We start from the raw sequence: 26,799 nt of genomic DNA on the forward strand, positions 1-26,799 counted from the left end.
GTTGTCATAAATGTTCTTGATTTTGTGGTGGAAGAAGGTGCTGAGTTTGTTGCAGAGGTCTTGTGAGGGAGGGATGTCAGTAGATGGTGGGTTGGGCAAACTCTTTGATGATGCTGAAGAGCTCTTTGCTGTTGTGCGTGTGTGTGGAAATTCTGTCTTTGATAGCTGTTTTTCTCGAATTTCTGATAAGTTGGTGGTGGGCGTTGGTGGCGGCTCTGAAGTTGCTGTGGATTTGGAGTTCCGCATGTGCATCTGGACTCTCGAAGTTCGGTGGTAAACCATCTGGCTTTCTTGGCGTGTGTTTTGTTGTTCTTGAGGGGGGCTATGGTGTTGGCGCTGTCGGAGATCCATCTGTGCAGAGTTCGGGCTGCGGTGTTGGGGTCGTTGTCTTCCGTGGTGGCTGGGGTGGAGTTGCTGAGTGAGGAGGTGAGCTGGTCGTCAGTGATTTTGTTCCAGTTTCTTCGTGGGAGCAGGTGCTGGTGTCTGTGGATGGTGGGTGTTCTGAAAGTGAAGCGGATGCATCGATGGTCTGTCCATGGGAGTTCAGTGGTGTGACTGAAAGTGATGGAGTTTCCTGTTGTGAAGAGGGGGTCGAGGGTGTGTCCTGCTGAGTGCGTAGGTTTAGTTACGATCTGGCGGAGTCCTATGTTTTGGAGCTTGTCCAAGAGGGATGTGGTGTTGGGGTCTTGTTGGTTGTCGAGGTGGAAGTTGAGGTCTCCCAACAGGGTGTAGTTGGTGGATGCGATGGCTGGCGGGGAGATGATGTCCGTGATGGAGTTGGGTAAGGGTCTGCAGGGTCCGGGGGGTCGGTAGATGAGTTCCCTGGAGGGTGGTGGTAGGGCTGGCCTGTATCTTGAAGTATAGATGTTCCTTCAGGTCTGTGGGCTCGTTGGGTAGTGTGCTCAGCCGGGGGGGTGGATTTGTGGACGATGGCGATTCCTCCTCCAGGGCGGGTGGGGCAGTCCTTCCGGGAGATCTTGTATCCTTGGGGAATGGCTATGGCGATGTCCAGTCCCGAGGTGGTGTTGTTCCAGGTTTCGGTGAAGAATGAGTGAAGAGTGAGTGACACTTGCATGTGCATGCTGGGATGTATGCATGGGCCTGTGTGTGGTACATAACATGGCAGCCTGTGGGTTTCATTTGAGAAGCTATTGGGTCCATCGTCCCTTACCACTGAGACTGTTGGGGCTATCACCTGTGTCTCTGACCCCATTTGTCAGGAGCTAGCCACTGAGACTGTTATAGTCGTCACCCAGAAGATATGACCTAATTTCGACTGTCACCCGTGACCTGCAGATTTCAGGAGGGGGCCACTAGGACTGTTGGGTCCATAGCCCATTTCAGAGGAGTTCCCCACCTAGCAGAGGGACCCGGAAACCAGACCAGACCCTGCCCTGCAGCATCGCCACTGCATCACCAACCTACTGGCTAGAAGTACGAGTACCCATCTCAGCCTGCAACTACCTCATTGCACCATCTGCATGGACCATGGTGGTGGTAGCATATACATTTTGTGTTCAGTATTAATCAGAAGTTTGAACAGCCCTTTTTACCTGCGTCGCTGGTGTGGGGCCTTCTGGTCCACTCATGTAAAGTTCTGGACTTGATGTGAGCTGCTGTTTGTTAGAATGTGGTGGAGATGCGCCCTGGCTTCTGGACATTTCTTAAGACTGTAGCTGGGTAAGAATGAAGCAGGGCCACAAGCCCTTTTGAGACTTGTACGAGCTCAATGGTTTACAGCACGGGGAGCTGATATTTCAAGGCCAAAGCTATGCTTTAATGTACACGTCTAATGTGGCCCACACCTGGTCTCACCTCTCAAAATCAGCCAGGGAGTACTGTTTAGCATGGAAGAGAAAGTGGGGTAGATAGGACCTGCAAATGGATACACAACACCCTTTAGTGCAAGGGTTCTAGCTTTGAGAGACGACTGTGTGATTTATTTAGTGTGTTGTGTAATGGGCCATTTAAGATATTCCAATGGAGTCAAAGTGGACGCCTTTGTAAGTGGTTGTCAGTGACTGACTTTCCTTGCCTTGGACGCTAGACAAACCTGTTGGCAGCTTTTCATTAAATTCTCACATAAAAGTATTTGTCAGTTTTTCCAATCTATAACTGCTCCACACCCCTTACATCATGGGGGTTGTTTAGTTTGGGGCATACAGGAGATCCGCTAAAAATAAACAGATGTCCCGTCTGTCCTATTTAGAGTGGGTAGCCATGCATAGACTCTAAATGAGGCAGTCAGTACATCTCAATCTAACAAAGTTTGTCATTCTCAACATTTCAACAAATTTTAAGTGATTGTCTTAGACTCTAGGGCATTAGCCATCTAGATCATTCATCTGGTTTACTCGTGGTTTGCTACCACTTTCAACACAGAATGTATAATGTTAAATGGTACCGAAACTTCCAAATTACGCATTACAAGGCGGGCGGCCTAAATTGAAATGGCTTTGTTTCATAATAGCAATGATTGTCCAATGACGCCCAGGGTGTTAGAGAGAGAGGTGTTTCAGGTGATGCTGCTGACTGGGGCTGAATGGACACTACAACCCTACGGTTCTCAAATGTCTCTTCTGCACTTTTTCTGCTGCAATTCGTTCGGATTCTGACCTTGAAACCCCATTTATAATCAATGGACTGACTATACTATACAATATAACTTATATAAATAACTTTTTCAGAACACGTCCAATCATCCTCGAACTGTTAATTTCGCCTAGTTACTCGTGTCTGGTATTTTGTGCCATGAACAACTTTCACCTCAAATACCTGAAAAGATTACGTACATTGCAAGAAGAAATTGTCAGGTTCTAGCTTAATATTTCTCACGGCAAAGTGATAGCCCCATTGAAATAGGAAATAATACCGATGATTCCTAGTTATTGAGCTGCCAGACTCTATGAACCTAGGGAAACAACGTTTGAGAACCAGCAGAAATAAGAAACTGATCCTCAAAAAAAGCACAAGCAAACGCATTTGAAGAAACTGCTCCAGAGAGGATTAGCTCTTACGGGTCAAATATATGTTCTCATGAATAGAAGAGAGTTCTCCCTCCGAAGGTTTCAAACTAGACGAGCATTTGGCCACTAAGCACGATTGGAGGGTCCCACAGCCCTGTGCAAGACATGAAAGGATTGAACAATTATTGCAAGAGAAGTGGGAATGAAAGGAGTATTCCACGAGCATCTTGCTTCTCAGCCTAATGGAGTTGTAGAGGTGGACGCTTCATAGACCCATGCGATAGAGGAAATCTTCAAATGAAAGGGCTCTTGACATCAAACAAGACACCTTACCTGCACAGGGCCAGCTTCACCCTCTCCTTTTGCAAGTTCTTGTTTCGTACCTTCTGAACCACTTCCATTACCTCAGGGGCTTTGTGTAGGAAGTGGCAGGTTCTGCCACAACGAAGAAGCATCAGTTTTGCAGATAGCGAAGTTCATAAATGGCAGTGAAGAGAAAATGTGCTGAAAATAGGCCTCTAGGCCTTATTAATAATATAAATGTTAAAGCAATGCACAAGTATTGGCTAATAGATTAATAGACTAAATATGATCCTAACCAACGACCCCCCATGCTGCCCTAAATCATCTGTGGCTAATGCTTAAAGCATACAATTGACCACTAAAAAAAAGTTTCCCTGCCACCTGCATAGAACAATCCTTTCATGGTTACCTGTATAGGCATAACATCTATACCCCTGCATGTACTGTACAGCGCCTCTTATTCCTTCCAGTATTATGTGCTGCAGTGTGGAACTGGGTGGTATCTCGCTACAGTTTTATGTGTTGCTGTCATGAGGCAGTGGCACTGCTTAGTTCATAAAACAATAAGTGCTAGGGCTGTCGTCAGAAGGCCTCTGCAGCTTGCACTACCCTTTGCTCCGGCCATCGCTGCTGCGGACAGTACAAACCCCCCTGCGAACATCACACTCCTCCAAGTGTGGCAGTACAGACTATTCCAGGCCTCCAAAGCTGGAGGAATGGCTTGGGTGGCAGGTATTAGGCATTTGTAATGTATTTTGAATAAATAAACAACTGGTGTTGTGCTCATCTCTGAATAAAACAAACAGTGCCACCATGTGACAGACTGTCATAAGTGCAGGCGTTAGCAATTAAGTGCCGGTGCTGACCACCGGAAACCACTGGCTCAAATTAGGCACTGTCCGTGGACATTACCTACTATGTAATTGTTAAACGTAGTTGTATGCCTTGCTGGCTTGGAACTGATAGAGGCCTTCCTTTCCTGGTCCCTTCTTTTTGGTATCACAGGAGTTTACACAGTCCTATCCCCCATATGCTTCAGGCCAGAGGGAATCCCCGGGCCTCCCTCAGGCCCAGAGAGTTAGACTAGTTTGTTATTGCCCATACGGATTTGGGTAACCCAATGTACCTTCTCATGGGTGAGGTTTCAGACACCGAGGAGCATTATTGCAATTCTGCCATGCACACGAGGAGCCTGTTGACCATTGTGATAGATATTCTTTGGATAAAACACATTAAAGGTAATGCAAGGAATGCTTGCGAATAGTGTAAACCACTGTCAATGGTCCTGGTCTCCTCATGGAAACAGTCCATACCAAACTGCCAGACGATGCTTCCTCCAGAAGGGAATACAAGCAACCTCAGGCAAGTTTCAGCCTAATTAGGCCTTGTCATCGAGGTATAGATTAGTTCCTTTGGCACAGTGAGCAAGGGATCCAGGTCTGGGCATAGCCTTGGTCGCTTAGGGCATTACATCAAACACAGAAAAGGTGATGGGGAAATGCTTGTAAATAGTCTACATCACTGGCAATCGCTCTGGGTACCATTCCAACCAGTGCTTTTCGCTGACCTTGCAACTCTAGGCAGAGGCCTGCCACATGCAAATCAGTATTGACCCTCCTCCACGACCCACTTCTTTGGATTACTCATGCCCAAAGGGCTTGAAAGCTCACTGGCATTCCGCCACACAGGAGCATATGCACTTCAGTATGAAGCATACCTGGTGATTCTTAGGCCCAGGGAGGGGATTCCCTCATCAGTTTTTTATATGTAGTACTGTGGTGTTGGACCACCACCCAAGTTCTCCCAAGAGGCCTGGTTGTGCTGCCTGGTGTATCTCTACGACCTTGATCATATTTACCATGACTCACCACAGAAAGACAGCCTCCTTAATCACAAGAGTATGTTTCCATCCTTTGTGGTGGTGTGTTGAGGTGGGGGAGGGGACCTGGGCATTGTTAATGTCTTTTGTTTCCATTACTAATGTTTACACGTTTACTCTTGCTAGATGCAGCAGCCAACATCCCTGCACCTCAAGAGGAAACCATCGAAAGTACCCCTGCCAGCAGCTTTGGAATTCAAGAGGAGCAAGTGCAGACTGTAAGCAATGTTTTATTTAAACTGTAGTTATTCTGATTGTGTTCATTTATGTTACTAGGACGAACACATTCCGAAGCCAGGGTCGTCCCAGGGGGAGGACAGTTAGGTTGTTTGCACTCCAGGGGCCCACATTCCCGGTACAACATTTATTTACGTAATAAAAAGCAAGGATACCCAGTACCATTGTAATGCTGCGAAGTCATCAGTTGTCACCATGTACTCTGTAATCCCTTTTCCCAGTGTACTTATCTCCCTAATTACGAGCTGCTTCTTGGATCAGAAACCAAAGAGGCCCCCCTAACATATTCGGACCCTGACCCCACAAAAGCTTATAACAAATCTGCCTGAAGCAATATCTACAGGTCATCAAGTTTGGGACTCGTTTGACACACCCTCTCCATTTATTTATTCCACACTTTAAAACAAGTAAATCCTATTATTCTCAGCTAGCAGCCATAACAACATAATACCTCAAATATACATACAATTACAGATATAGACACCTTTGTTAAGGAAGAAACATCACATGGAGCGTTTGTCCCTAAGTTGTGGATGCTTTGATAGGCGCACCCTGCTCAATCGTTGGCTAGTGGTATCAATGGGACAAGATGTAGTCTGAACAACATTCTGGCCAACCTTAAGTGTTTTCTATCTCCTGGTAATTCAAAATACTAACTTAAACAAATATACCAAAATATCATAAAAATACAGATATGAAAATAAGACATATCTTGTTCAGTGCATAAAGCCATGAAAGTGCCTTGTGCAAAGTGCAGAAATGCTATTTGCATAAGATAATAAAGGTGGGAAAGGTCTGAGTCCATACCCCTCTTCCTTCTATCTCACTAGGTGCTGTGCAGCTGCAATCTACGCAGCTAAACAGATAAAAAGTTATTTGTACATCGACAAAGTTTCAGTATTTCTTTACAGTGCTTGACACTGTACTGCTTTCTTGCAGAGCCATGTACGGTTATAATAGCTGTCTAACAGGTTGACTATGTATTTGCTATATGGTTTGACCATAGTCTAGGCCACAAGATCACAGATTTCAACTGTATTATATGTCCAATGCTTTTGAGGCTGAGCTAGAGCTGTAGGGCTTCCACAGAAGTTCCTGAACCTAGCTTTAATAGGGATCTTTGGAAACAACTTTAATCTTTTTGAGATCTTTACATTTCTTGTATCTCCATAATTGTGTGCCATAAACTGCTGCTGAAACTGCTTTCATTCTATACCGCTCTAAGGTGAGATTAATCGGGGATCCTCAATTTGTAGCTCTCGCAGAGACAGCGCATGCACTGTCTCTGCAAAACATTTTATTTACAGTTAATGAGCCACAGCCCGCCAATAGCTTACCATTGGTTAGCTTCAGCATTTTTCTCATTTGCTTTTTTTCCATTTGTCACAGCATGCATGCGTCATGTTGTCTCTTGAGTTTGTTCCTCCCCTGGAGCATGGAGCAAGTACTTATATCCTTCCACTGCTCCCGTTTTTGGAGCTACTTTTGTTTTGTTTTCGAGCACTCCATATGGGTGCTTGTGTTTTCAGGCCATCTCCCATATCCCCACCCATGTTGCTGCTTTTCCCTCCCACCTCCCTGCCACCACCTGTTACTTCTACCCTCACCCCTGTTTCATTTCCCTCCACCCACCCTCATGCCTGTTTCTTCCCCCATCCACCGTCCCCGTTTCTTCTCGGCCCACGCAGCCCAGACTGTTCTATCTGTGCTCTTTTATGAGGTTGTTGGCTTAGTACTCCATCCCGACCTCTACTTTTGTGATACGCATGAAAAAAATAATTGTTATCATTTGCAGATCAAAACGTCTCAATGTGCATATCCATAGGGACAAGTTCCTTTAGTTGTTATGGTATCACAGCACAATCAATGGAACTTTTATGAAGAAAAGTAAACACAAGTGTTAAGATTGTAGCATTATAGCACCGTTCTGGTCACACCTCCTTTTGTGGCTGGCTTCTAAAGTCCTGATTTGTATCTTATTTTTGTTTCCGGTTCCTGACCTCCAGCAAGCTGGGGCGGCACCTCCATTAAGACAGAGGAGCGTCGCCTCACTGCTTTCAAATCAGTGAAAAAATCAAATGATAATAACTTGGTTATTATCATTTTATTTTTGGTAGCGGCTGGGTTAGGGCGGGCTGGCTGGGGTCACAGGGGGAGGAGCAGTGGGCATACTCTAAGTGTGCATGACTGTTTGGCCGGCCGTCTTGGGACAGCCAAACAGTCATGATCACTTTGCATGTCCCCCACCAGGCTGCATTACACAGCCTGGTGATGAACAAGCCTAGACTCCCATTCCCCTTCTGAGCGCCGAACCACAGTGCTCAGACCAATCACAACGCTGCAATGTAGCATTGTGATTGGCTTAGGGGAAGGAGCCTGTGTGTGCTTCCAGTTCCTGCCCTGCTTCCGTTCTGAGACATCAGCATGGAAGTGGAGGCGAGACTCAGCTGAGCAAAAAGGTAAGTGTTTTTTTTTTACCCTATCCCCCGCTCCACCACCCCCGTTCCCTGCTAGCTGCCACTGTCAGCAAGTAACGTCTGGTGAATGTCCTGCCCTGAAAGAATATGAGCACGTGGCTCTGATGAGTTCTGTGTTTGCCTGCACAGGAGCAATTCCCTGTCACTTGGATGGCCGCTTTGCTGCTCAAAGTGTGGTGTGTGTGCCGATGGCCGCATGAGCCAGGGCTGAAGCTTGCCGATAACTGGTGCTTCTTGGTTCTACCAAGCATTCTGCAGTCCTATGAATACTGTAGTTGGTGAGTGAGCTCACCTACTGCCTTAATGAGCCCCCTTTACTCATAACCCTCAGCTATCATGCGTCTCTGAACTGTGCTCAAACCCTGGTGTGCATCGCAGCTGCTTACCACACACTCATATGTAGGGGTGGGCGGAATTCGCGTAATCGCGTTACGCAAATCTCCGCGAAACGGTAAAAAATCTCCGCGAACACGCAGAAATTCCGCGAACGCGCGGAATTGCTTGTTCGCGATGCTTTTTTCCTGTTCACAATTGCTGTTTGCGTGCTCGGGGAGAAATATCTCGCGAACACGCATTTTGAGACGCGAACAAGCAAAAATTTCGCGAAGTCACGGAAAGCGGAATTTTGGGCAATTTCGCGTTCTCCGCGGAACGCGAAATTACCCAAATTCCGCAAATTCCGCGAACGGAACGGAATTTGCCGCCCAGGCCTACTCATATGTCACTGGCTGTGAGGACATTGCATGTACAAGCCAACACATTGCTTCTTCTCCAACCAGAGACATCAATTTTTAACTGATAAGAGTTTCCATTCTGTATGCAACATGTTAGACAGTGTTGACTTTTTAACAACATTATGTTGTATTCTGGGAGGTGTAGTATTGCTTTTAATATTGTTGCATGTTATCTCAAATTTGTAACATACTTAATGTTGGTTGCTAATGAGCCCTTACTTGTTGAAGATATGGCGTTTGACATGTATCCACTTGACAGTTATTGCGGCATACCTTCAAATTTGTATGAAGGTGTAATAAACTGTTTAAATATCTAGGAGCAGTGCTTGTCGAATAGTTTGGCTCATGAGTTCCCTTCTTGTTAATTTAAATAATGGGTCGTGGACAGATGGGGGCGTGAGACCTGTTACTAGTTTCTGCAGTTTGTCAAAAGCTATCCAGAAATGAATAACATGAATATCTCTGTTGTTTGATGACTTAGCAAGAAACTTTACAACCATAGCAGCCAGTGACTAATGCATGCATGGACTCAATCTCTCTTTGAGATAAGGGAAGGTTTAGTGACCAACATCCATGCTGGCCGCTGTCTCAGGACTCCATTCTTCCACCGTAAAACCCTCAGCTATACATGTGGTCTGCTGAGGCTTTAGTCCATTTGCCATGTGCTGTGTGGTTTTAGTTTACCCATACTTAGAAGTTTCTTTTCCAAGAAGGAGCACTGCAGAAAAATAATTCACAACAATCACATTTTCTCTCCTCATAAACACATGTTACGATGTTGCATAAAGTGCCCCATTAGATATGATGGTATGTTTTCAAAAATTGCTGGAATTCAACTTTGAGTGACACTTTACGGAATGCCATCCTGCTCTCCACCCCACATGCCCTCATTGTTCACCACAACTCACCCACCCTCCCCCTCTCCAACCCCCCCCCCCCCAACCTGGTGAAGCCAATGGCTCACCCATAGGAAAGAACTATTGGCTTTGCCTATGCTTGCTTGCCTTGCAGCATAGCACTTCCCCCATATTTTGGTTCATATTAAATGCTTTTTTTCTCAACTAGTTTAGTTCATGTTACTTTATTGGAAAAGTATATACCCAAGTAGTCAAAATACATTTTCTGAGCCAGGATGGTTCCATTTACTTGAAATGGACTTCTCAGATTACTTTTTTGGTTTATGACTATATTTTCTTTCAAATGACTGCCAGGTTTTTCCAGGTACAGTGGGTTTTAAAGCCCTTAAAATGTTGACATAGACAGCTCCGTCTGTGCTAATAGGACAACAAAAAGGAGAACTGGAATTCTTTCTTTACCTAGAGTTCCTACGTTGAGCTTTATGTCAAGGAGAAAGGTTCCCACATCATTTATATATAGTGTGAATCACAGAGAGGCAAATACACAACATTACTTCAACCCCACAGTGATTGGAAAGTCATTTGTACATTCGCCTGATGAACCATACCTTACTCGTGATGTAGTCTGATAGTATAGGATTTTTCAGTTCCCTCAATAAATATTATGACGTTCCCTTTCGCTGCAAAGTTGCCCAGAGACGGGGGCCATTGACTGCATCAAAAGCTGTTTTTGGATCTAAAGGGATCAGGTTAAGGGGAGTTTGATCATTTTTAGATGCTTAGTGAATATCAAAAACAATTATAAAACCCTTTTCTACAGCACCCATACCTTTCCTGAAGACTACTTGGAAGCCAACCAACGATTTCTCTAGCTCGGCCGAGTCTTGTAAATGCTTTGGGAGTACTTTACCATATATTTTCCCTTCTCCATCAAGCAAGGAGAATGGACTTTAATTTCTTGGGATCCTTTCATAAACATTGATATGATCTTTTTTTATTTCCAGGATCATGGTGATTGTGTGCAGGTGTTAATGTAGTTTACACATTTGGCCAGAGTTAGGGCCCATGCCAAATATACATCTGAGGGTACTTGGGCAGTGCTTGCAGCTTTGTTTGGAATATGGTTGTGGAAGGCAATAGTCATACCTTACTCGGTTATATGTAAAGGAGAATAGGCATTGTGTAAAGTTTCATTTCTTGACTCATCCCTACAATATGATGCTTTACTTCGCATGAGTGATGCTGAGTCCTCCTGATCATTACATTTGTAAAGTGCAGAAAAATGGGATAGCCAATCTGCCCGTCCTACCACTGTCTCTAGATGTATTATTGGGCCATTGTATCCGCATTTGATTAGCTCTCAGAACCTTTTGGAGTCTGTTTTCAAAGCATCTTTCATTTGGTCTCAACCTTTGTTTTAAATTATTTTATTCTTTTATTAATTAAAATGTTATATTCCTTTCCCACTAATTTTCAGGACTTATCAGCTCCCTTAATTATGTGTCTGGATTTTAGGCCACAGCTAATTTTTATTTTCTCTTGAAGCATTCTTCATCGAACCAGTTTGGGTTTCCCATCTTATCACTGCTTCTGTTTGTTACCTCCTTTTTTGTAGGAAGGGCAAGTGCTTTAGAAATTATTTCTGGTCGTTTTTCAAAGGTGGCGACTAGAGAGCGATCTGCAACTTCAACTTGCACTACAATTTCCCTGAAGATGTTCACTGAGAGTTTAGCTATATTTGGTTTTAGGCGCTTCTGACTCTCAGGTCACCATATTATGGACCATTGATTTGTTGTGAGGGCTCAGCCTTTGTCATCTGGGGCTGGATACATTTTTTAAGTAGATTGTAGTGTAGGCGTTCAAACCGACATGGAAAATAAGGGGGTTGTGGTTATTTCAACTCTTTGGTGTACACTAATGACAGGAGCCATTCCCCAGGACTCAGTATTGATTAGCACAAGACTTGATCTGTTCTGCCCTAAAAGTATTTTGTGTTGGGGTGTCCAATTTTGTGTACGCAAGCCACATACCTGATGCAGCTTTTGGATCTTTGTGAAGGATGGACCAAGGCTCAAAGCCAACTTAATAAGGCTAGACAGGGAATCTGGAGGACTGTCAACCCCAAAGCTTTTGTACATTAAATATGAATGGTGGGTTCAGTCCTGTGAGACTACAGGATTATTTTTTTTTAATGAGCTCTCAAACTGTTTTCGACAGTAAATATTTTAAAGACTATATTAACTAAAATATTCTAATCTAGCAACAGTGAATGTGTCTGAAAATGATGAGTTTATCAGTCCCACAACATGTCGACACATGAGTCAGCACAAGTGAAGATTCAAACACAGCAGCTTTGACGATGGGCAATTGCACTGAATAGCAGAATGCCTATTGCGCTCTAATTGTTCAAGTCAGTTCCCAGAAAGCACATCTTGTTGTTCCAATTGAATATTCAAGATAACAGTTTGAATACAGTTCAAGCATTGAAAAATAGGTTTTACTCAAGGAGGTTGAATTTTATGAAAACACCGAGTCCAATGTGCACTTAACTTAGCTCTCTGACGAGACAGAATAAAATAGCTTTAAACCACCATTAATTTTGAGTTGGATAGGGTACATTGCTGTATACCTTGATCTTATTTTTTTCATCAAAATAGGAATAACATTTGTGCACCCTATGATGAGAATGATTGTTAATGTGCCATCAAACAGATTTGAAAAGAGAGAACCAAACAAAAGAAGTAATGATTCCAAAAATAGATTTGAAGCCAGTGAAACTGTCAGATTTGATAGTTTTAAAAACATGGAAAATGACATTTGTGTGTGTTCGCGACATGGAACAGAGTGTGCAATAGATCAGCAAAATATGTTGGGAATTGAGTTTGCAATAGTGGCTGGAACTTAGAATCAGAACAGGCTGTTTGAACAGAAAATGTCTTGATCTCAGAGGTCAATGGTACCTCTTTCTGATTTAGAAATGCTCTGAGCTTATTTAATTTATCAAGTCACATTTCTTAGCATGTTGATTTTTGACCATGGATTGTAGAGCATACAATGTAATTCTGCACTATTTCCTTATTTTTTTAACAGTTAACAAGTGCACACACCTTTGGCTAACTCAAAACAGGATTACATTGTTTGAATAACATAGCTATAATTTTTTAACGGTGTGGGATAAAAATAAATCAAAGAAGCAGGTGTTGTGACGAGTTTACAAGCAATGTCAGACTTCAGAGAGTTGCAAGCACCATTAATAATGATGGCATCACAAAGATGTCAGAGTACTAAAGCATTAGTACACGAAGAGGTGTTAGTTAAGGCAGGATTGCCATTAGTCCAGCAACGAAATTCAAAATGAAAACTATAGTACTGTAGGAATGTATTATGTATGTGCTCATACTATCCAAGGGGTGCATGTTTCTGGCAGTGATAGTAATGAAAAGAAGCAATAGACGCGTTAATTACCACATGCGACAGCTGTAGAATATATAGATCATCAGTGATAGAAAGAGGCGTGCTCTGTTTGATTGAGAGAAGATTGTAGGGTTTTTCTTTTTAGGTCGAGCCTTGACAGCGCATGCGCTGTCTGGAAGACCTCTTGTAGTAGGAAAAAACTGGAAAGGACTTATGGCCCGCCTGCTTCTTTCCTATAGGGTTATTGCATTGTCGCTGCTCTTTGCTGCCTCCGTAATGGTTAAACGGAGCGATAGCTCACTTCCGTTTAACGAAGAGCAGCACCGACCAACTACAGTTGCTCTCTGCCTGCATTGGTCATCTGTTCCTTAGAAGTACTCTTTTTTATTTTATTTACATTGGCGACACCCGTGCTTTGCCTGTAAACATGTTATGCTAAAGCGTGGGTTCTTTATACACCAGTTTTCATAAAAAAACGTTTTTGCACTTTGGTTTAATTTTAGTTACAACTCGGATCAGTAACTAAAAAGAAAAATATATTTGCAGCATCCGCGCTTTATCTTTAAACATGCTAAGCTAAAACTCAGGTGGCGCGATTTCTTCAAAAGAAATAGCAAAAACATATATATTTTTCTATTTCTTTACTTTTGCAACAATCACGGGACTTGCGCTTTACCTCAACATGTTTCAAAGTAAAGCGTGGGTACCCTCGATTGTAACAAAAGTAAACAAATAGAGAAACAAAAAGCATGCAGCTGCCATTTTTTTCTATTTGTTTACTTTTGTTACAATTGCAGCACCCGCATTTTACCTTTAAACATGTTAAGATAAAGTGCGGGTGCAGCGATTGCTGCAAAAGTAAAGAAATAGAAAAAAAGTCTTTCCTTACTTTTGCAGCAATCACGGCACCCGTGCTTTATCTTAACATGGTTAAAGGTAAAGCGCAGGTGCCGGGAATAACTTTTTTCTTTTTAATTACTGATCCAAGTTGTAACTAAAATGAAACTTAAGTGCAAAAATGTGTTTTGAATGAAAACTGGTGTGGGAGAAGCAACAAAGGGGTGAGGATGGATGGCTACTGTAGAACATCTTCCAAACCTCATAAATTATATGAAGACGAACATACTTTGGAAATGCTGTTTCAGAAAAGTCTGCAGCGTGGTGTAAATAATCCTATGTCTGTAGCGTATGCTTTCACTTCCAAACAGTTCACATTCACGGAACTGAATGAAATGGGATACCTTCCCCTTGGCAAGAGCAAGCGGAGAGGAGAAGCGTGCAGCGCACAGTAAGCCTTTCATTCTACCAATACAAACCTGCGAACTGTGGTGCATTCGCTCACTGCTACAAACCCAGCGACTGGCATGCCCACAGTGCACGTAAAAGTAATATAGCAATTTGATTGGGCCTGTCACATTCTAGAGGAAACAGGTAATTGGAAAAACTATTTTATTCTTGCTGGCTCAGGAGCTAATTTTCTCGTTCTGAAATTGTTCTTTGAACATTTCTTCTTTTGATGAAATCGAACAGAATGCCTACAAGTCCCTGATTTTTCTTTATTGCTAATTTGGTTAATGAATGAGCCCTTGACAGTAGAATTATTGTCTATTTAAACATGGTTTAATTGTGATTTTTAATTGTCAGCCTCTGTTTCAATGTACACATCTAAGGGAAAGGCGCACATTCAGAAAAAACACGTAATCCACTTATATTTAGTAGCTGAAATTATTGTAAATATTAAAGTCGGTCATACCATCCCGCGTATGCACCACAACACACTTTTGTACGTCCTCCATAAACATTCACTGTGCGATGGACATTCCTGTTAAGATGTCCCTGAGCCTACGAGCTAATATTTTTCATCAGACCAAGCGTTACATTGGCTATTGCTTTGTTCCAGTGAGCATTAAGCAGTGGCAGTTATTTTAATGGGGCAGAAGTGTCCCATGACGACAAGTCAGTTCTGCCACAAAGTGAAATGTGTTTAAGCTTGGATTATCCCTCAGTGTGATTAACAGGTGTTTATTGTTCCCGACTCAGTGGTACTCATGTTATCTTCCTCAGAAGGATGAACGCTTGCCGGTTGCAGTCCTATACCAAAATAAGTCTGGCCTGCAGGAAGCAGAGGCAACACAGTTAAACACACCACTACTTTTATGGCCAGCTTTGGTGGGGAATGCCAGCGCTGGGGTTCCAACAATAACACCACCCGCCTGCTAGAAACAACAAGCATTTGCAATGCAATAGGTCTCGCATTTACGCAAGTTTAAGCTATTGGCATTGTAATTGACAATGCCTTTTATATATGTTTTAAAAACCAAAATATAAATAAAAGGCATTGTCATTTACAATGCCAATAGCTTGAACTCGCGTAAATGCGAGGCCTATTGCATTGCAAATGCTTGTTTTAAATGGTTATCTGTCTTGTATTGTAAGGTCGAAAGATAGCTGGGTCATGCATCAATGACCAAGGCACTTTATGTGCCTTAAGCATTTGTATTACCCAGCTTAACTGTGTCAAATGTGTTAGTGCATGCATTTAACCTTGCCCATGTTGCAAAGAATGCAAGCCTTCTTGGAAATGACTTAGAGCATGGGAGGTGATAGTAAATGTAGTATAAGTAAGTTTAGAAAGAATTTGAACGCCTTTGTTAATAACTTTGAAAGTGATTAACATTATCTCCCCATCAGCTTCTCTAATTGTGTCTAAAGCTTCTCTCTCATAGTTTGCCTGTTCTTCCTTTATAGCTCCATTGATTATTGCAGCTATCAATATTTCATTCTTTACTGGATAGCCCTAAAAGAAGATCACTGAAATCCATATCATTACCTATTTTGGGCATATGTTGATTCACAGAATTCCAACTAGATTGTGCCAGGCACCTTTGGATGACAGCCCTCTGAATGTAGCCCCAGAGCAGAGAGGAGGGCCCATGAATGAAACTCCCTGCCAGATCCAGGGCCAGCAGTATCTCAGTTCACAACCTGTCCCAGAACAGGAGGCAGACAGGAAAGCAGAAAGGGAGTTTAGGCTGCAGAAGGCCAAATTGAAAATGGAGGAGAAGCTAGCTCTGAAGGAAAAGATATAGGCTCATGAGAGAAGCCTGAAGGAGATGGACCTGAGAGCCAAGCAAACAACAGGGACCAGCAACAATGGTGGTAGCGATACCCCAGTGCCCAATGGAGAAAAGAGGGCCCACATCCTCAAACACCTGAAGCCTAACTTTGTTAAGGGGATGACATAGATAAGTGGTTTGCGTCCTATGAGGTTGGTCTAAAGATGCACAGGGTCCCTCAGAAGGATTCAGGGGGGCAGTCTCTGCAGTCACATTCCCAATGAAGGGAGAGATGCACTTTTAGCCAGAGGGAAAGGGGGCAGGATGAAGTATTCACTCAGGAGAACACAGCTATATAGAAGTATGGGCTTAACCCCTGATTTGTACAGGCAGAAGTTTAGTGACATCCAGAAATTGCCCCAACAGTTCCAGGTGGGTTTTGTGGTCTACGTTTGGATGGCACTGTATGTTTGGGTGTAGGGCAGTGATGTAAGTGATCATAAAAGGACATACAATTTGATTGTCAGGAAACACATGTTCAGTCATTGTTTTACAGAGCTAAACCAATACCTAGGGGAATAGTAAGCCCACTGGGAACCCCCCTACAAGTCCTGGCTTGTGAGGTACCTGTTCAGCCTCAAGGTGAAGATCCTGGGCTGAAAGTCTATTCTCAGGATACCACCCTTGATGGAAGGGAGAGTGGAAAAAGGGTGTCCAACACCCGGGGCTGTTTCCCCCTATTCTGAGAAACCTCAGAGGTCGTGGGACCCTGGATGGCCTGAGGCATGGCTCTTGACACTGACAGCTGCCAGTGAACTCTGCTGGTTGCTGTCCTTATGGGTAGAGTTTTCCTTGGGTTGGGGAAAGAGGTCTGATCCAAGGTGTGGAATGGACTACATCACTTTGTTGGCCATGGTGGTACTGTCTTCCTACTGGGATGCATCTGTGAGCAAGGTAAGGTTAGGTGCTTCACAGATAGGGTTCACAGATAAGGAGTAGGTTTCCCCATGGGGCCGTCCAGTGACTCTGGAGAGTAACAACAGATGGATTCAACTGAGTTCAGGAGGGCATAGAACTGACAAGTGCCACTGAAGAAGAGGCCCATTTTCCATATTTTATTACCTAAGCAGTGAAGCCCATCAAGGTATTGATAGTCTATCCTGGCTTTTGGTTGGAGGGAGGACTTTGCCCATTCTGCAGGGTCATCCCTAATGTTTTTCTCCTCATCCCTCTTGTTTAAAAACACTTTTTGTTATTTTTATTTTTATTTCTTGCCCACCCATAGTGCCCCCCTCCCCCTGAACCCCACCCCTCCCACAACCCCGTGCGTGCCCCTAATCCCTTGAGGAACCCTCCCTTAAAGATGGGTGAACCCATTAGGTCACGCTCACCTCGGGTTTAAGAAAGAAAAAGAGAAAATAATGTACTGGAGAAAAAGATTGGAGGCAGGATAAGAAAAAGAGGGTGTTACGAAGGATATACTATCCTGTGGAGAGGCCCTCGCTTGTTTAGATGAAAAACCTCATTTTGTCTGCTCTGCCCCCCTTAATCCAACCATGAAGTGGTCTACTTCTTCGACTGTGTGGAATAGGTGCATCTGATTGTTATGCATGGTGCGCAACTGAGCCGGAAATTTTAATTGTACCTTAACACCCAGAGACCTCAATTCCTCCATTCTACTGCCCATTTCCCACTGCCTTGTTGCCGTTATGTGAGAAATGTCAGACCTTATTTGAAAGGTAAATGAATCCGAACCGTTGGGGGAAAAAGTTAAGGAACCCTCCTTGAGACCAAGTGATAAAACTAGATCTTTTACTGAGTATGAGAGGAAGTTGACCAAAATCTTCCGGGGTTTCAATCTTTTCGGATTTTTCCTGTAGGGGTCCCGGTGGATTCTTTGGATTTCTGACATCAAATCAATGTCAGACTGATCTTTCAGAACAGTCCCCTTTAAGATTGAGATGACAAACCCCTTTAAGTCTGAACCTTCCAAGTTCTCGGGAATATTGAGGAGCCTGAGGTTATTCTTCCTTGAGTGATTTTCCAACCTTTCGATGTCGTCTTTCAGAACCTTTTGTTGTAAGGCTAACTTCCCTACTTCCTTTGCGGCTTCACTTAAGTTTTCTTTAATCCCAGGTATTTCTGCTTCGAGAAGATCCGTCCTTGCAACCACCTCGTCGAGCCTCTGGGCCAGAGCCTCACAAGAAGCCTTGATCGCCGCCTGATTGGCTTCGGAAACAGAGAACCTCCCTGCGAGCTCTGCTTGGTTTTGTTCTGAGACCTTAAATCCACTAAGCATCTCCTTCTTCATGGTGATTAATATATCTGACAGAGATCGCACTTCGGAGCCCTCTGCTGCTTCCGAATTTCCCGCTATAAGACACCGAGGGGGCGCTTTTATTAAGGAATTTCCGGGGGGATCTTTAAACGGTGCGAGTTCTTCCTCATCCTGTAGTCCCAAAACGTTGAACCTATTGGAGAGGGTTACATCCTGTTGAGGGGCCTTAAGCACTGGGGAGTCGGTTGATGACCCGGTGGGCCGCTTAGTGGATTGCTTAGCCCCCCTTTGTTTGCATTGAGAAAACGGGGTCACGGGGGAAGAAGTTCCCCCGTCGCTTACAGCTAATTTCAGTTTAGACTGTTTAGACTTGGTTTTTACCTTAGAGAAAAACCCCTCCGTATCTTCAAGGGTCTCTTCCGTGGTTTGATTGGGTTCCACTGTGGTAGCCATGACTCTATAGTAGGTTTTTAATGAGGGGGTGATTTTTGAGGTAAGTGCGGGTTTCTTTTTTACTCTAATTTTAGTTTTGAAAACTCCTCTTTGTTTTAATTCCTCCTCCTCTTCGTCGCTCTCCCCGAATCTAGCCCCAGACCTCCTTAACTTTGCTTTAGTTAAGTTAATAATGGATGTCTTTTTTTGGGTTGCAGAGACGTGTGTAGCCTCTAGATTCTGCTGAGAGTAAGCAGCTCTTGTTCTTAGAGTATAGCGACCCACTCTAGGAGGAGAAACAATACCATTTGCATAACCACCTTCATTCACCTCCATACACTTACTCAGAATGTCAATGCCACCTCCCCAGAACGCCGGGACCGAGCCCACCAAGCTTAAAACTCCGTCGTTGCGCCTTACTGGAGACTCAACCCCCACTGGTGCTTGAATTACACCTCTATTTTCTTCTGCAGGATGACATGCAGCTCTCACCTTTGATATCTCAGCTGCCTGCTCGAAGAGCTTTTGATAGGGACCCTGCTGTTGCTCCGGCGTCACCGCTGCTTGTGCTGACACTGCCCCCGAGACCCGGAACCAAAGACAGGCAAGGACCCGGTGCCTACGGAGCCTCGCTGCCTCCTCCCATCTCCAGCCGAGAGACTGACTGCTGAGGCCCATCGAGTCCGTACGATCAGAACAGAGGGAGACTTGCCATAAACTACATGCCGAGAGACTGACTGCTGAGGCCCATCGAGTCCGTACGATCAGAACAGAGGGAGACTTGCCATAAACTACATGCCCATCAGCAGGCAAAAAAAAAAAAAAAACCGCTCACCGGACCCCCGGAATGCCTCTCCTACCTCCCTTCTTTCCTCCTCATCCCGTGAAGACCCGAGGTGAGTGCGGCCGCGACCGTTAGCTGCCGGCCGCCATGTTCCTCTTGATGCTGTCCCACACCAGTGTCGTCTTTCCTACAGAATGTGGGCCTAGGACTTTTGGGAATCAACTTTCAGTATGACATCAATGCGGGAGGGCGATGAATATCGATGGCAAATGTAACTATTGATCAGGCCGGTTTGGGTCTTCTTTCCTGGAATGTAAATGGGCTACGATGTATCAGGAGGCAAAGGCTGATTATGAAATACCTGGAGCTTTCAGATGCTCGGGTTTGCCTCCTACAGGAGACCCACCTAACCACAGGGGAGTCGAATAAACTATTTTCAGGGGCACCCTGGATAAAAACCTTTGGCGTCTCGAATCAATGTATGAATAGCCGTGGGGTGGCCGTCCTAGTTAAACGGGGACTAACCTGCTCAGTTAAATCCATCCAGACGGATCAATCAGGGAGATGGGTGATAGTGGAGTTGGACTTCCGGGGGACTGTTTTGACGTGCGCCTCATTCTATGGGCCGAATATTGATGACCCTTCTTATATTGTCAAGCTACAATCTAAGCTCATGCTGGTGGCTCCCCCAATAATTGTTGGAGGTGATTTCAATGCCCTATTAGATCCTATTCTGGACCGGTCGAATCAGGTGCGTTCCATCTCAACCCCCCTTGTCAGACGGGCAATGAAGAATCTGATCCATGATCTCGGCTTGGTCGATGTGTGGAGGGTCACGAAAGGTGACAGGGCTGGATATACCTTCTACAGCAAGAGATTTCATCATTCCTCTAGGATCGACTATTTATTAGCCAGTAAGTTTCTATTTGGAAAGGATTCTGATGTATCTATCCTTCCTAGCCACCTCTCGGACCATTCCCCCGTTTTCTGTTCCATCAAAAAATTACTAATAAAATCTCAATTGAGATGGACTCTCAGCAGGAGGAGGTTAGATGACTCAGACCTAATTCAGGCTATAAAAACATCCTCTCTGGAATTCTTTGACACTAATATAGGTTCAGCAGCCATCGAGGTAGTATGGGACGCCTTTAAGGCTACACTGAGAGGTCGATTTCATAATCTCATATGTTTCAAAAATCGCTCTGAAGGGAGTGCGTTAAAAGCGGGCGAAGAAAAGATCAGACTGCTAGAAGTCGAGCATTTGAGGCTATTAAAATCCTCAGACGGACAAGGGGTGTTGCAGATAAATCTTGAACTTGAACAAGCAAGACAAAGATACAGGGGTATTTTAGAAGAGAAGTGTAAGAAGCAATGGGAAAGGAGTAAAATGGAGAATTATGAGTATGGAGAGAGGGCTGGGGCTCTTTTGGCGTGGAAAGCGAGATCCGAACGCTCGAAGAATGATATAGCCGAGCTGGTGATAAATAACCGAGGGGATAGATCCACAGATGCCGGTGACATCCAAAACACCATACTTTCTCTATTTACAGATCTTTACGGGGAGAATTTATCCCCCTCCAAACAACAAATTCGCGGGTGGCTAAGCTCAAAATCCCTCCCCACGCTAACACAGGCTAATAAAGACCTCCTTGATTCCCCAATCACGTTGCAGGAAATAAGAACCCAAATAAAGATCTCCAAAAATGGTAAAGCCTCCGGTATTGATGCCCTCCCAAATGAAGTGTATAAATCCCTCTCTGAGGAAGTCATTCCGGTTCTGGGTTCCTTGTTCCATTCAATTTACAGCCCAACAGGCCTTGTCCCTAATTCATGGAGGGAGGCTATCATTGTTCTGATCCTTAAGCCAGGGAAGGATCCAGCTAGAGCGGATTCTTATCGCCCAATCTCCCTGCTAAATGCAGATTATAAAATCTTCATGGGCATTTTGGCAGGGAGATTGGGAAAATTAGCCCCGGGATTGGTCAATGCAGATCAGAAAGGGTTCATTACTGGGAGACACATTCAGGAACAAACCCAGCTACTTATTGGGAACATTGATCTGGCGATCTCTAGACTCGAACCCTTGGCGGTGGTCGCGTTAGATGCCGCCAAGGCCTTCGACAGGGTATGTTGGGCCTATCTTTGGGAGGTGTTGGAGGAGATGGGATTTGGTCCAATTTTTATACACACTCTGAAAAGGTGTTACCAGGATGCTTCAGCTAGAATTCTCATTAACGGCGAACTTACCCCTAGTTTTAATATTCAAAGAGGGACTAGGCAGGGCTGTCCTATCTCCCCTTTATTGTTCGATCTTTACATTGAACCTCTCGCTCAGGCTATAAGATTAGATGAGACTATAACCCCGTTCAAGACTCAGCAATATCGTTCTAAAATCGCATTATATGCGGACGATATAATTATCTACACAGATAACCCCGAGATATTACTGCCAAAGGTTGGAGCTCTACTGGAAGAGTTTGGGGCAATCTCCGGATATTTAGCTAACTCCGCGAAGACGGAGGTAATGTGCTGGAACATAGATCAGTGGAGTGGGGCCACCAGCAAAAAATTTAAATATCTTGGTATTGTCATCGTAAAAGATCTTGAAAAAATCCCATCTATCAATATAGAAAAAACAATAAGGGAAATTGATCAGTTATTTGCAAGGTGGAGGAACCTCCCTTTGACCATCTTTGGGAAGGTGAATCTAGTCAAAATGACAATCCTCCCGAAATTAACTTACCTGTTTAATGCAATACCTCTAGGTTTTCCTAAACACTTTATCTCGAAGGCGCAAAGTAAAATCGGGAGCTTTATCTGGGGTGAGAAAGGGGTTAGGCTCTCCTGGAAAAAACTAAGACGTCGCCTAGCCAAAGGGGGATTGGCTCTCCCAGATATACAGTGCTATCTGGTCGCCTTTCAGTTTAAGGCCATTAGGATGCTCCTAGTAGAACCGACTGTATGTTCTTGGGGAAGGCTGTTGGGAGAGTTGGTTAACTCAGAATGTTGTGGAAATAGAGTTGGGTTTCTCTACAAGTTTGGTTCACCAAAATTTTTTAAGCGAGTAAGGCTGAAGGTGATCAAAAATGCTTTGGAGGTCTGGTATTTTATTCGCTCTAGATGTGGGATAGGCTACTACTCCGATCAGGCACCAATTTGGGACTCCCCGGGGACACCCCCTTGCCTCCAGGATAGTTTGGCCCTTCCAATTAAAAGAGCTGGGGTTGAGATCTGGTCTGAGTTGGGGGATGAAAATGGCATTCATCCTTGGGAGGTATTGAAAGAAAGAATTGGTATGGGGTTTTCAAGATTTAAGTTTATCCAACTAAAATCCTGGTTTGAAACAGAAAAGGAGAATTTAAGGGGAAATGGAGAGGTTGAAGCTGCATTAAAAAACATTCAGCATCGGAAAAAGGAGATCTCCATATGGTATAGGCTACTGATTAACGCGGATGATGTCGGTATTCCCCAACAGGTGTCAGCTTGGAACAATTCTCCATTTGAAGCCGATATCGGGAACCTTTTGGAACCCTCCGTGACCCTGCTTTATAAATACACCAAATCAGCTAGTCTGAAGAAAAATCATTTTTTTGTCACCAACCGAATCTACTATACTCCGGAGAAGATCTCGAAATTCGCCCCCAACCCTGAACCAAGGTGTCCCAGGTGCTTGCTCCCTAAAGCCAATGACATACATATCTTTTTTGATTGTCCCAAATTAGGATCATACTGGGAAGGGGTGTGCAGATATCTATGTATGTCCTTTGGAACTGACATTCTGTTGAACGGCTCTCTGATTTTCTTTGCTAATGATCAGGTGTCCACTGCCAGTATGGCTCAATCCGATAGAGGGCTGTTACTATGTCTGATTTTGTTGGCCCGAAGGGAGATCTGTCTAAGATGGAAGGACCCCCTCCCTCCGAAAATCGAGGACTGGTTAAAATCCGCACTTGCTATGGCCCGATTAGAATCTTTGAGCACCAGCTCTGGCCCCCCTACATTGTGGGCACCCTTTATACGTATGGGTCAGGAATTGAGACTCTGCTGATCCCCGGTTGCCGATGTTAAGGGTCGATAAAAACCATGGTCCTATGATTAACACCTAAATCCCGGACGATATAAGGGGATTGGTTGGATAACCTAAACAAGTGCAGGTGGTCGGAGGGCGCCCCATCATTAAACCGACCAGTTATGCCCTGCAAACAGTTTATAGGTGAGATGAGGACAAAAATAAAAAAAAAAACAAAAAAAAAAAAACACTTTTTGTTGGCTTTTTAGGAATCTGTGCACTTTACCACAGCTAACCAGTACTAAAGTGCTTGGGCTCTCTCCTCAAAACATGGTAAAACTGGCTTACATCCAATTAGCACTCTTAATTTACTTGTAAGTCCCTAGTAAAGTGGTTCTACATGCACCCCAGAGTCTGCAAATCAAATGCTACTAGTGGGCCTACAGCACTGATTGTGCCATCCACTGAAGTAGCCTTTCTAAACATGTCTCAGGCCTGTCATTGCAGCCTGGGTGCAGTTTTAAACTGCCATTTCTACCTGTCAAAATAAACAATTTACACTTATCACATATAGAGGGGGAGAAAGTCCAGACCTTACCTGTTCCTCCTCAACCACGTTATATATACACAAAAGTAGGTAAAGGGAGAAAAGTCACAAAGGTTTTACGAGTATATGAAGTTAATTAAGGAGCACAGTCCCTTTGTAAAAACTGCCCTCACCCACTACAAGTTGTGGCATGCTTCATCATAGGGCTGCTACTAGACGCTTCCACGCAGACCAACGCTGGAGGCGGAGCAATTGGGCGGGGTAGACAATACAAACAGTAAAAATAAAGAGAAAAGAAAAGGATCCTATAAAGGTGCAGACAAGTAATGTTACAACTGACTCAGAGATATCATCATAACAGTTGTATTCCCTGACTCCCTAGTCAGAAGTAAAAAGTGTATAAGAAAACCCTCGGATGGTGGTGGTGTGAGTGAGTTATGCACTCACCATCCCTCCGTTCTGCATAGAGGTCAACATGTTTCTGCCGGATTCCGTCTCTCTACTGGCATTCATCAGGACACAGGATCCCTATGCTTCTTTTCCCTGAGGTATTAAATCCCCTTAGGTATTTGCACTGTACAAAGTGTTACTCCACCTGTAAGTCTGGAGTAGTCCAAAAGCACTTACTCATCGAATGTAAACAAGTTATGATGAGCGCTAGAATGGACACGGGAGTAGACGGCGACCCCCTGTAGTCACACTTTCATCAAGGGTAGTCAGCCACCACCTAGTCGGTCTGGGAGAAATAAACAGTTTTCCAGGTCTAAACCTTCCTTTTTAATATATATGTAAGTCACCTCTACGGTAGACCCTAAACAGCCCTTAGAGCAGAATGCATTGCATTAAAAAAGTTAGACATATACTTTTAGGTTTTACATGTCCTGGTAGTGAAAAACTCTTACATTTGTTTTTTCACTACTCTCCCATCAGATAACATTGGGCTACCTTAATACATTTAATAAGTGATAACTTTTGCTTGGGAAGAGGTAGAAATATGATGTTTGGCTTGTAGAGAATCGTAATTTAAAATCCTAGTTAATGGTAAGGTAAAATTTTAAGTCATAATTCTGAAAATGCCACTTTTAGAAAGTGGTATGAGTGAACAGCGGTAATGCACTCGTTTTCTCAACTGTATGCACAATTATACTATGAATCAGATAATTATTAAGATTGGTGTGCGCCTTCTGAAGTGGTTCCACCCTACCACCTATTCAAAATTGATATGTAATGTAAATGTATTCTTTGATCAAGCGCCTCTGTTAGCGTCTTTCAAATATTGGTGTCCTGCAACATATGAGTAGATATTTGGGTTCATACTTGTCAACTATTGGGAGCAGATTTGATCATGTGATTATAATGCATGTGTGAACTTGTGGTCATAAATCAATAGTGATTTTGTATTACAATGATGTTTAGTTATTGCTTGTATATCAATTGAGAAACTCGGAATCGCTTATCTAGAAACAGAGATGTGCATCCTGGACTGTTATTTCTATGTGCACAAGTTTTTCAATTTTCACCGCTTCAACATTTAAATCTCTTCGATGACCAGTTCAAAACATTACGTTACTGCTTGAATTTAACAATTGTTAAGATGTCTGTGACATGCAGCTGCTTTTGATTCAGTTCTTAAGTACTGTCCTATTTCTATAACTACGGGTGCACGCATAGACGGCAGAACCCGGAACTAGTAGAACGCATTTAACCCATAGAGAGGAGACAAGGTAGTAACAGGATCCGGGCTGTTGAGAATAGTGCATGTGGAGCATACCATATCACGGTGAGTTTCACCCTGTTTGGGGGTTTGGGACAGAGCTGTACTCAGGCGTTGACTTACAATATACGGTCTGCCACAGATGCTAACGGGATTTATTAGATACAGCGCGTGAAGGGTTTGGCGTCCACTTCGGACGTCAGAGACGAGGTGAGCTTCATACAACCTTAGAATGATTTACTGATTTTACGGAGTACATCAGGGCATTTAAGGTCATCAGCACTTCTTTTAATTTTGCAGCTTTCACACCAGAAGTCCACAAGGACAGTTGCCACTTACTGAATACGTTTTTGTACAGTCGCCAGTAACGTTACAAACTTGGAGGTAAACTTGGAGTCTTTATTTGTTTCAGTATTAGTCACGTATTTGAAGGTGCAGCAGGGAGATTATGTATTTTTGTAATTTTCACCGTAGGGTCCTTGCTTTGAGGCCAAGAGTTTGGTGTCATGAGTTGATGTTCGGCTGCTTTTGGACTAGCCCGGCAGTTTCCTTTTGAACACTGTCTCTAGCATTGAAGTGGAGGTATTTATCATTATTATTTACATTGCGTACATTCTTCACAGGCGATTTTTACTTCACGTAGTAGTTTTTCAGAGTACAGTTTTTAGTGTGGTAGTGGAGTTAACTCATCAGGTTCACCATGCACGTCTATCATGGGTGATTCTCATTTCGCATTTCATCATCTTTTAAAACACGGCCTGTCACGTCAGTTTTGGATTCCTTCCGGCTTCCTATCGCTATGCTGGTTCTTATACTATTTCTTCCACTGGTTTTTCTTGATATACAGGAACTAATGATTATCCTTTGAATGATTGTGAAATGATTAAGTCACATATTACCATTCGATTGTAAGAGTTGCATTTGCAGTAACCGTTCCGGATGCAGGAACATTAACAAGCCTTTTTGTTATATGAGTAATTGGATTGATTGTATATATGTTGTTCTGTAAATTTCCCCTGACGAAGGGTGAGAGCACACCCGAAATGCATTGGGAATGAATATCCACGTTTAAATGCATCATTTTGATTTAACAATCAATAACAATATCTGTT

The 26,799-nt window shown here is 43.7% G+C and overlaps 1 protein-coding gene across 1 annotated transcript in view; it reads left to right on the forward strand.

Annotated features, from left to right (window-relative positions):
* IMPG2 (interphotoreceptor matrix proteoglycan 2) overlaps positions 1 to 26,799 on the forward strand; it is a 771,041-nt gene that overhangs the window by 407,630 nt on the left and 336,612 nt on the right. Inside the window, exon 9 of the mRNA XM_085622398.1 lies at positions 5,275 to 5,366. Coding sequence (XP_085478524.1) covers positions 5,275 to 5,366 — 92 coding nt within the window. The remainder of the gene's footprint in view (positions 1 to 5,274; positions 5,367 to 26,799) is intronic.

Source organism: Triturus cristatus, chromosome 8 (genome assembly GCF_964204655.1).
Source record: "Triturus cristatus chromosome 8, aTriCri1.1, whole genome shotgun sequence".
Taxonomy (NCBI): Eukaryota; Metazoa; Chordata; class Amphibia; order Caudata; family Salamandridae; genus Triturus; species Triturus cristatus.